The sequence below is a fragment of the Myotis brandtii genome, unplaced genomic scaffold (genome assembly GCF_000412655.1).
Source record: "Myotis brandtii unplaced genomic scaffold, ASM41265v1 scaffold1392, whole genome shotgun sequence".
Taxonomy (NCBI): Eukaryota; Metazoa; Chordata; class Mammalia; order Chiroptera; family Vespertilionidae; genus Myotis; species Myotis brandtii.
Window position 1 is genome coordinate 59,656 of NW_005354974.1, and position 12,164 is coordinate 71,819.

Below are 12,164 nucleotides of genomic sequence, written 5' to 3' on the forward strand. Positions count from 1 at the left end.
CTGAAGCCTCCTCCTCCACCGCCCCCCGCTACCTGCCTTCCTGAAACCTCTCTCCTCCACTGCCCTGTCCAGACCTCTCACCTCCCCTGGCTGCCAGGTGCCGGCACTGCCGCCTGACTGCCCTGCCTGCCCTAGCTCTCTTCCTGGCCTTCCTCATCCACCGGCCCAGCATGGCTCAGACCTCTCCAGGGGGCTCCAACTCCGCTCTAATTTTCCAGGTCAGTTCCTGGCACTCAGGCTGGACGTCTCTATGCCCATAAATCACCAGGACATTCCCTGGGTCCCGGGGCTCTGGTGCTGGTGGTGGTGCTCAGTGCCATGGGCTGGCCATGCTGTGCCCGGTCCAGGTAACGATGCTGTCCCCCACTGCCAGCATCTCCTCATGCCTGACCTGACACCCTCTCATCCTCGCTCTCATGGAAGCTCTGTTCTCAAGCTACTGAATGTCTATGACACTCCACCAAGGTGTCCCTAAGGCCCCAGCTCCTTCAGAACTGACTCTGTCCTCTAGCCAAGCCACGAACTCCTTCCAACCTGGGAGCAACACAGCAGCCTGGAAAGAGCAGTGGCTCTGGGGAGAGGCCGGCACCACCACTGCCCAGCTGGTGGCCCTGAGTGGCCGCAGACGTGGTCCTGTTCAAGAAGCCACCCTCCCAGATGCATGTGCAAGACCGGGCACACAACCCACTACCTGTGCACACAAAGCCTGGCCCTTGGGACAAGGGACACAGCCTAGCACTGACCTTGGGGCTCAGGTCTGAGTCCTGGGCCAATGTGAACACCCACTGGCAGTCAGGAGAGCAGAGCAGGCTGGCGGGGTGGTTTGGGAACGCGCTCACCCTGGACAGCAGCTGCAGCCCGGGCACCGTCAGCGTGTAGAGTGTTCCGTCGGCACAGGCTGCCTGCAACACGAAGTGCAGTGACTACCTGTGTCCTCCTGTCCTCGCCCAAGGACCAGGTGGCCACATAACTCCTTCCTCGCTGGGGTGAAATGACACTTATTAAGTCAAAAGTAATGAATTACTCAAACAATATGAGAGCAAACCCTCTCCTCCCTCCACACAGAAGCCCTTGCTATCCTCATGCTCAAATGCTAGCTGCAGCCTGCCCTGCCTTTTCTGTTTCCAAATACTCTTTGGCAATTTCTTCTCATCAGAGGACTTTTTCCAGGACTTTTTACTTCATCCCATTATGATGGAAATTTGGGTTGTTTACAAATTCCATTACCATGAACGATCTTTGTGCGGCAATGCCAATATTTCCCCGAGAGGTCCCTACAACTGGAATTGTTAGGTCCAAAGAGTATCAGATTTAAAACTTCTAACAGGAAAAAGGCAAGCTTTATTAAAAGTGTTCAATCTATATTCTTACTTGCCATGTATAAAAAATATTTATTTTTCACCACACTTATTACAATACCGATTTTTTTATGTGTTTGCTCATCCAGTAGGTCAAAAGCCTTGTTGTGATGCTACTTTCTTGGTTATGAGTTGGGTTTCATTCCTTTACACATTATTGGCCACTTGTACTTTTTTCTATGAGTTGACTATTCATGTCCTCACCTATTTTTCTACTAGATCTCTATGCTTCAAAAAATATGATATTAATGCTTTGTTAAATAAGATACAGTGTTTTCTCCTGATTTTTTATGTCTTAATTTTATAATACTCTATAGTTCAGATGTTTTTAATTTTTTAGGTAAATCTGTGTATTTTTTCAGTTCCAGGTTTTGTCTTGCCTAGCAAGGCCAGGCACATCCCAGATTGATTTTAAAAACCAGTTAGTTATCCCTCGGATAATTTTATAACTGCCTTTTACATTTTTTAAACATATTTTTATTGATTTCAGAGAGGAAGGAATAGGGAGAGAGAGATAGAAACATCAATGATGAGAGAGAATCATTGATAGGCTGCCGCACGCCCCCTTCCCAGGGATCGATCCCACAGCCCAGGCATGTGCCCTTGACCGGAATCAAACCCGGGACCCTTCAGTCCACAAGCCGATGCTCTATCCACTGAGCCAAACCAGCTAGGGCTGACTGCCTTTTAATTTAGTTTTAATTATTCTAAATGTATTGCCACAGATGGAGTGATATGGGAGTAGCTTAGCTTCTCTCTCCTAATGGTCAAGGGCTCCATTTCTTGAATGGCTTGTCCTTCACCTACTGTTTTAAAAAAACATTTTTCACAGACATTTGCACCTGGAACACAATCTGGACTTTCTTTTCCTGAAAAACACTTGTTCTTACTGGCCAAGAAAACACAAACACTTCACAACGCATAGAAAACAGCAACAAACAAGGTCATGAAAAAGTGAGAAGCAACACATTTAAGCTGATAAAACTATTCCACCAAAGGAAAACCAGAAATCAGAGATCTGTAGCCACATGGACAGGAGTTAAATATCACAATACAAGCATATGAAGGGATATCTGGAATCAGAAATTCAACACTCAGAATGGAAACGGATAAAAAAAAAAGATATTAAATAAGAGAAATTACTTCAGGAAGGATACTGATGAAAAAGCTATCTCGCCCTGGCTGTGTGGCCCTGTGCACCAACAGATCGCCAGTTTGATTCCCGGTGAGGGCACATGCCCAGGTTGCACGTTTGGTTCCTGATCGGGTGGCATATGGGAAGCAACCAATAGATGTTTTTCTCTCACATCAATGTTTCTCTCTCTCCCTTCCTCTCTCTCTAAAAAAAAAAAAAAATCAGTAAAAACATTAGGAAAAAAGAAAGAAAAAGTTACTTCACAAATGAAGATAATAGCCCTAGTCAGTTTGGCTCAGTGGATGGAGCGTTGGCTTATGGACGGAAGGGTCCTGGGACCAATTCCAGTCAACGGCTTGTACTTCGGTTGCAGGCTTGGTACCCGGCCCCAGTCGGGGTGCATGCGGGAGGCTACCAATTGATGTGTCTCTCTCACATCGCTGTTTCTTTCTTTCTCTTCCCTTCCCTTCCACTCTCTCTAAAAAATCAATGGAAAAATATCCTCGGGTGAGGATTAAGGGAAAAAGTGGGCATAATAAACCTAAGAGAGAAAACATTCTCTGAACAAATAAGGGCACTAGAAGAGAAGAAAGAAAACAGGTAGGAGCACAAAAGTAGAATGAAAGGCTAAACTGAATCGGAAAGTATCTGAGAAGATAGGCAAGAAGATCAAATAAACATGAATGAAGTTCCTACAGAGCGTTAATCTGTTAACATTTCATTAACAGATTAATAATTAAAATTCATATACAGTGAAACTTCCTAGAAATAAAAAAAAACCCTGAATCTATGTATTGAAAGGGTGACCCAGGATGATCACTGCAGACATGTCACAATGAAACTACTAGACTTTAAATATTTAAAAATATCTTGAAGGCCTTTGGTTTTAAAAATCCAAGTTTCTGACAAGTAAAGTCAGGTACCTGTAGACTTTCAACAGAAACATAAACAGTGAAATAATATTTTCACAAAATTCAAGAGAAGTGTGAGCAGGGATCTGGTGTCCAGCCAGGCTATCCTTCAGCATCAAGACTACAGAAAAGGGGTGCCTCGCCTACTCCCGGGATTTCAAATACTAGGTTTTTTCATAGATCCTTTATGGTCTTGCTACTCAAAAGAACTGGCAGCCCCAATATTCCCAAGAAGCCGGTTAAAAAGTCAGCATCTCAGGCATCCCCTGTTCACTCCAGCTCCGTGGCCACGGCCAGCTGAAAGCAGGTGTCTGGGGTTTATTTATCTTCTATAATTGAAACTTTGTTGCCTTCAGTGGAGCTCAGAGCCGGCGGCAGCAGGCAGGAAGCTTGGCTTCCTCCATCACTGGTGCAACCAAGCCTCCTGCTCGCTCCAGCTCCGTGGCTGCCGGCCACCATCTTGGTTGGGTTAATTTGCATATAGTCGCTCTGATTGGCTTGGTGGGTGTGGCTTACAGCATAGTGAAGGTACGGTCAATTTGCATGTTTGTCTTTTATTAGATTAGATCATTTTTATAGCTTTTAAAACAATTTTTATTTAATTTATTGGGGTAACATTGGTTAATAAAATTATATAGGTTTCAGGGGTAAATTCTATGATACATCACCTGTATATTATATTGTGTGTTCACTACCCAAAGTCAAGTCTCCTTCCATCACCATTTATCCTTCCTTTCTCCTATTCCACCTCCCACCACAACCCGCCCCCACTGGTAATCACCATGCTGTTGTCTGTGTCTATGTCATTTTTTATAGCTTTAAGTTCTCTGCTGAAATTCACTTCCCTGATCATAGCAACCATTGGTGTCTTATTGTCTGTATCTAATAACCACACTATCTGAAGCCCCTATGGCTCTCTCAACATTGTCTGCTGTTTATCCTGCCAGTTCTAGTTGGTACTATGCTTTTATTTTTAATCCCTGCCTGAGGATATGTTTTTATTGGTATTACAGAGACAGAAAGGGAGAGAGAGAGAAACACTGACCAGTTTGCCTCCTGTACTTGAACCAACTGGAGACTAAACTCACAACCAGGTATGTGCCCTGACCAGGAATGGAACCCACCACCTTTGGTGCACGGGACAACACTCCAACCAACTGAGCCACCTGGCCAGGGTTAGTTGGTACTATTCTTATGCCCTAGTTAGCTTTAAGTGTGTGATGGCTGCTATGTCTGAAAAGAGAAATAATGTGAGGCCTGGGATACTGGTATCCTTTTCCAGAAAGGTTTTCATTTACTCTGACCAGGTGATAGGAGTGCTGAGCTGCAGCAGGTGCAAAGACTGTTTACTCTCAGCCCAGCCTTACTGCCAGGTTGCAACACCTGATAATCCACCCAAAGCTCCAACTCTCCGTGGCCCTGCACTCCAACTTTTTTGTGCCCTTGGCTGGGAGACGGCTAGCACCCACAGAGGCTCCTGAGAGCCGGGTCACTCACCAGCAGGAAGGGGCCCTCTGGATGGTCAGAGGCCTCCAATGCAGACGAGTGTGTAGGCAGGCAGAAGGAGGCTGACTCCCGCCCGCTCTCTGCTTCCCACACTTTGATGAGTCCCTGTGCGTCCACGGTGACAACCAGCTGCAGCTGAGGGTAAGTCACCAAATTCACCAGAGCATCAGGCTGTAGAGGGCTCGACCAGATCTCCATGCCCTGGGCAACAACAAAATTAATATAAGAACTTATGTAGAGCAGTTTATTTCATAAACACACATTCTTTTCATTCATCCCTCAACCAGCACACCCTGGGACATGCAGGTGAAAGGACCCCATCCCCATCCTCACAGGACTAATCAACAGCAGGGCAGGGAATACCACGGAGGTGGCTGAGTGTGGGTGTGTAGAGACTTCGGGGGGACTGGGTGGCATCACCAGGTGGACTGGCCGGTATGTCTGCTGCACTTCCGGTGGTGACCTACAGCTCAGCTGAGGAAGGCTGGGCAGGGAGGCGGGATCCAACACTACACACCCGGCTGGGACCTGGCCACGAATGGCTGCACACAGAGCCTCCACACGGAGCATCTCGCCCAGACCTGGGTAGTCAGTTTCACGATAAGCTAATCGGGCTTGTGGATATGAATGGCTTGTGTTGCATATCTGCAGCTGCCCTGGCCAGGACACCCACTTCCCTACAATGAACCCAGCAGTACCACCACAGGCCAGCCCTGGCCCAGGCCCAGGCCCAGGCCCATGCCCACGCCCAGAGGAAAACCAGTGGCCCAAGCTGGGTTGATTCCATGGTCTCTTCCCGGGATTCTGAGAACTGGATTGGAGAGGTCAAGAGCCCAAGTGCCAGAGGGCCCACAGTACATTAAGACAGGGCATCCGAGAACCAACCCACTAGCCACTGTTCCTGAGTCTCCAGAGCTCACACACAAGGTTTCTTTCCAATTTGGTGTTATTCTGACCCTTTTTCTATTATGTTATCTCTGTATCATGGTCTCTATCTCTTTTCCCACACCTGGTATCTCAGTATTCTTCCACTAGTTTCTTTCTTCCCCACAGGCCAACAAATCAACAGCTGATTTCTGTTGCTCAGCTAACATGCCATCAGTGGGACAGAACTGGGCCTGTGGACGGACTGAGGGTGAGCTTCGGAGGACACAGGGTGTTTACCAGTGGTTAGTGGCAGGAAGTGGGCGAAGGAGCAGTTAAACTCCCCTTCCTATTTCAGAATGGGAAGCAGTGGCCAGCGGAACAGGGCAGAAAGACGCTGACCAGTGATGGTCTGGGGACCCTGACTCCACTCGATGTGGCCCAGAAAAGAGGCGTGGGGGCTGGGGCAGTCGGAAGCTGCTAGTGGCACCAGATACTTCAATGCTAGAAAAAGACAACTCAAACCCTAGAATTCTCCAGGGAACAGCAAATAAAACGTGGAGACAAATATTGTGAATACACAGAAAACTAAAAAAAAATGTTAAAGAATAATTACAGACTGCAGGAAAAGCAAAATGTTAGTTTACCTCAAGGCTTGGCTGTGAAAAGCATTGACATAATTGTGGGGGAGCACGGAAGACTTGGTTGGAAAATCTGTAAGGAGGAAATTCTGACCAAGGAGCGTTGGCTGAAGGCACCAACCCCTGTTTATTGGAATTCCCTAGGGGAGTTGGCTGAAGGTGATTGCCCCTAATTGTTCCTCGACCTTTCCCAACAAGTCTGTAAGTATAGACCAGGGGTGGGCAAACTTTTTGACTCGAGGGCCACAATGGGTTCTTAAACTGGACCAGAGGGCCGGAACAAAAGCATGGATGGAGTGTTTGTTCGAACTAATATAAATTCAAAGTAAACATCATTACATAAAAGGGTACGGTCTTTTTTTTTTTTAGTTTTATTCATTTCAAACGGGCCGGATACGGCCCGCGGGCCGTAGTTTGCCCACGGCTGGTATAGACCCTTGGGTGTTTACCGGAATATTTATGCCTAATCTTTAGACGTCCTTGTTTAAAGGACACTGCAGACACATGTGTCCTCCCACGAATGCTTACCCTACTAATTGTATCTAAAAGTTAAACACAAAGGCTGGTGGTGGTGCACAGAGATGACAATAAATACTCAAGGTAATGCATAACGAAGACCTACAAACAAGATTATTCTACCCAGCAAAGCTATTACTTAGAATTGAAGAGCAGATAAAGATCTTCTCAGACAAGAAAAAGCTAAAGGTGTTCATCCCACCAAACTAGTATTAAATGAAATGCTGAAGGGTATTCCTTAAGAAGATGAAGAGGAAGAAGAAGAAAGTAGAGGAAGAGGAGGAGGAGGAAGAGGAGGAGGAGAATGATAAAAACCGTGAACAATAAAAAGACAATAAATACATATCTATCAACAATTGAAGCTAGAAATCAAAGGAACAAGGAATCTAGTGAACAAATAAAATGATGAATAAAATAGAACCAGAGGCATTCTCCCTTCCTCTCTGTAAAAAATCAATAAAATATATTTAAAAAAAAAAGACAATAAATACATATCTATCAACAATTGAAGCTAGAAATCAAAGGAACAAGGAATCTAGTGAACAAATAAAATGATGAATAAAATAGAACCAGAGGCATTAAAACATGGAACAGACTGACGAACTCAGAGGGAAGGGGAAAGGGGGGCAGGAAGAGATTAACCAAAGAACATATATGCATATATGCATTACCTATGGACACAGAAAATAGGGTGGTGAAGGCCTGGGGCAAGGAGGGAACCAGGTGGAAGGGGATAATGGGGGAGGGGGGGCGGAAATATATGTAATGTTCTCAACAATACATATTTTTTTAAAAAGGAAAAAAAAGTATTTTCTAAAAGCATGAGGATAATTTAGAGAAACTTTGGGACAACATGAAACAAAACAACATTCAGATCATAGTGTACCCATAGGGAGAAGAGAGTGAGCAAGAGATAGAGAACCTGTTGAAAGAAATAATGACAAAACACTCCCCTAAGCTGGGGAAGGAAAAAGCCACACATGTTCAGGAAACATGAATGGTACCAATCAAGAGGAATCAAAAGAGACCCACTCCAAGACACATCATAATTAAAATGTCAAACATTAAGGACAAAAAGAGAATCTTAAGGGCCACAAGAGAGAGAGTAAATGCCCTACAAGGGAGCTCCCATAAGGCTATCAGTTGATTTCTCAACAGAAACACCACAGGCCAGAAGGGAATGGCATGAAGTATTCAAAGTAATGAAAAGAAAGAATCTGAAATCAAGACTACTCCATCCAGGAAGGCTATCATACAAAATAGATGGGGAAATAAAGAGAATTTCAGACAAAAAAAAGGCTAAAGGGGTTTATTATCATCAAACCAGCACTACAGGAAATGTTAAAGGCACTACTGTAATAAGAAGAAACATATATAGAGAGAAACATAGGCCTAAAGAATAAAAATGGCAATGAATAAGTACCTATCAATAGTAACCTTAAATGTAAATGGATTAAATGTTCCAATCAAAAGACATAGGGTAGATCAATAGATAAGAAAACATGACTGAAATATGCTATCTACAAAAGACGTACCTCAGAACAAAAGACTCTCACAGGATAAAAGTGAAGGGAGGAAAAAAATATTCCATGCAGATGGAAATGAAAAAAAAAAAAAGCAGGGTAGCAATACTTATATCTGACAAAATAGACTTTAAAGCAATAGCCTTAACAAGAGACCAAAAAAAAGTCCATTACATAATACTAAAGGGATCAATCCATCAAGAAATAATAACCCTAGTAAACATTTATGCACCCAATATAGGATCACCTAAATATATAAAAAAAGCTCTTGGCGAACTTTAAGGGAGAGATCAATAGCAATACAGTCATAGTAGGTGATTTTAACACTCCATTGACAACACTGGATAGATCTTCCAGACAAAAAAACACACACAAGGAAACAGAGACCTTAAACAACACACTACATCAGGTGGATTTAACTGACATTTACAGAACATTCCACCTCAAAGCAGAAGAATATACATTCTTCTCAAGTGCACATGGGTCATTCTCAAAGATAGACCACATGTTAGGACACAAAATAAGTTTCTACAAGTTCAAGAGAGCTGAAATCAGATCAAACATCTTCTTAAACCACAGTGGCATGAAATTAGAAATCAATCACAATATAAAACACTAAAAAAAATTCAAACACACAGAGACTAAATAGTATGTTTTTAAACAATAAAGGGTTACCAATGAAATAAAAAAGAAATAAAAAACTTCCTGGAAATAAATGAATTTGAACACTCAGCAACCCCCAAATCTATGGGACACAGCAAAAGCAATTCTGAGAGGGAAGTTCATAGTATTACAGGCATACCTCAGTAAACAAGAAAAAGCTCTAATAAACGATCTAACATTACAACTAAAAGAATTAGAAACAGAACAACAAGAAAAGCCCAGAGTAAGCAGAAGGAAGGAAAAAATTAGAGCAGAAATAAATGGCAGAGACAAAAAAAATACAAAAATAATCAATATAACCATGAACTGGTTCTTTCAAAAGATAAACAACATTGATAAAGCTTTAGCTGGACTCATCAAGAAACAAAGAGAGAGGACCCAAGTAAATAAAATCAGAAACAAAAGTGGAGAAGCAAGCACTGACACTACAGACATACAAAGGATTGTAAGAAAATACTATGAACAAACTATATGCCAACAAGTTGGACAATGTGGATGAAATGAACAAATTCCTAGAAAAATACAATCTCTCAAAACTGAATCAGGAAAAATCAGAAAACCTGAATAGGCCAATAACAACTGATGAAAGAGAAGCAGTAATCAAAAACTCCCAGCAAACAAAAGCCTGGGTCCGGAATTCTTCACAGAGGAGTTTTACCAAACATTCAAATAAGAACTATCACCTATACTCCTCAAACTATTCCAAAATATCCAAGAAAAAGGAACACTTCCAGGCTCTTTTTATGAAGCCAGCATTACCCTAATCCCAAAACCAGATAAAGACACTACAAAGAAAGAGAATTACAGGCCAATACCCCTGATGAACATAGATGCTAAAATCCTCAACAAAATATTAGCAAATCGGATCCAGTAATATATTAAAAAGATCATACACCATGAACAAGTGGAATTTATTCCAGGGATGCAAGCCTGGTACAATATTCACAAATCAATAAACATGATACAACACACAAACAAATAAAAAGACAAAAATCACATGATCATATCAATAGATGCAGAAAAAGCATTTGACAAAACCCAACACCCATTTTTTGATAAAAACTCTCAGCAAAGTGGGAATAGAGGGCTCATGCCTTAACATTATAAAGGCCATATAGGACTAACCTACAGCCAACATCATAGTCAATGAGCAAAAACTAAAAGCATTCCCCTAAGAACAAGAATAAGACAGGGATGTCCACTTAAAGAATCTGAAATCAAGACTACTCCATCCAGGAAGGCTATCATACAAAATAGATGGGGAAATAAAGAGAATTTCAGACAAAAAAAAAGGCTAAAGGGGTTTATTATCATCAAACCAGCACTACAGGAAATGTTAAAGGCACTACTGTAATAAGAAGAAACATATATAGAGAGAAACATAGGCCTAAAGAATAAAAATGGCAATGAATAAGTACCTATCAATAGTAACCTTAAATGTAAATGGATTAAATGTTCCAATCAAAAGACATAGGGTAGATCAATAGATAAGAAAACATGACTGAAATATGCTATCTACAAAAGACGTACCTCAGAACAAAAGACTCTCACAGGATAAAAGTGAAGGGAGGAAAAAAATATTCCATGCAGATGGAAATGAAAAAAAAAAAAAAGCAGGGTAGCAATACTTATATCTGACAAAATAGACTTTAAAGCAATAGCCTTAACAAGAGACCAAAAAAAAGTCCATTACATAATACTAAAGGGATCAATCCATCAAGAAATAATAACCCTAGTAAACATTTATGCACCCAATATAGGATCACCTAAATATATAAAAAAAGCTCTTGGCGAACTTTAAGGGAGAGATCAATAGCAATACAGTCATAGTAGGTGATTTTAACACTCCATTGACAACACTGGATAGATCTTCCAGACAAAAAAACACACACAAGGAAACAGAGACCTTAAACAACACACTACATCAGGTGGATTTAACTGACATTTACAGAACATTCCACCTCAAAGCAGAAGAATATACATTCTTCTCAAGTGCACATGGGTCATCAAAAACTTATATGGAATCAAAAAAGACCCCAAATAGCTGCAGCAATCTTGAGAAAGAAATCCAATGTTGGAGGGGTCACAATACCAGATTTCAAGTTATACTACAAAGCCACCACAATCAAAACAGCCTGGTACTGGCACAAGAACAGGCATATAGATCAAAACAGAACAGAGAACCCAGCAATCAACCCAAGCAATTATGCTCAATTAATATTTGACATTCTACAAGTTCAAGAGAGCTGAAATCAGATCAAACATCTTCTTAAACCACAGTGGCATGAAATTAGAAATCAATCACAATATAAAACACTAAAAAAAATTCAAACACACAGAGACTAAATAGTATGTTTTTAAACAATAAAGGGTTACCAATGAAATAAAAAAGAAATAAAAAACTTCCTGGAAATAAATGAATTTGAACACTCAGCAACCCCCAAATCTATGGGACACAGCAAAAGCAATTCTGAGAGGGAAGTTCATAGTATTACAGGCATACCTCAGTAAACAAGAAAAAGCTCTAATAAACGATCTAACATTACAACTAAAAGAATTAGAAACAGAACAACAAGAAAAGCCCAGAGTAAGCAGAAGGAAGGAAAAAATTAGAGCAGAAATAAATGGCAGAGACAAAAAAAATACAAAAATAATCAATATAACCATGAACTGGTTCTTTCAAAAGATAAACAACATTGATAAAGCTTTAGCTGGACTCATCAAGAAACAAAGAGAGAGGACCCAAGTAAATAAAATCAGAAACAAAAGTGGAGAAGCAAGCACTGACACTACAGACATACAAAGGATTGTAAGAAAATACTATGAACAAACTATATGCCAACAAGTTGGACAATGTGGATGAAATGAACAAATTCCTAGAAAAATACAATCTCTCAAAACTGAATCAGGAAAAATCAGAAAACCTGAATAGGCCAATAACAACTGATGAAAGAAGAGAAGCAATCAAAAACTCCCAGCAAACAAAAGCCTGGGTCCGGAATTCTTCACAGAGGAGTTTTACCAAACATTCAAATAAGAACTACTAT

The 12,164-nt window shown here is 41.5% G+C and overlaps 1 protein-coding gene across 9 annotated transcripts in view; it reads right to left on the minus strand.

Annotated features, from left to right (window-relative positions):
* The window catches only part of LOC102247791 (F-box/WD repeat-containing protein 12), a 46,502-nt gene that overhangs the window by 14,216 nt on the left and 20,122 nt on the right, over positions 1-12,164 (minus strand). For all 9 annotated transcript variants that reach the window (XR_001361026.1, XR_001361023.1, XR_001361024.1 and 6 more), the window contains exons 5-6: positions 4,902-5,111; positions 744-902 (exon numbers count right to left, since the gene is read on the minus strand). Coding sequence is in view for 3 of the 9 variants with exons in the window: in XM_005860759.2 (XP_005860821.1) it covers positions 744-902; positions 4,902-5,111 (369 nt within the window). In the remaining 6 variants the exon portion in view is untranslated. The remainder of the gene's footprint in view (positions 1-743; positions 903-4,901; positions 5,112-12,164) is intronic.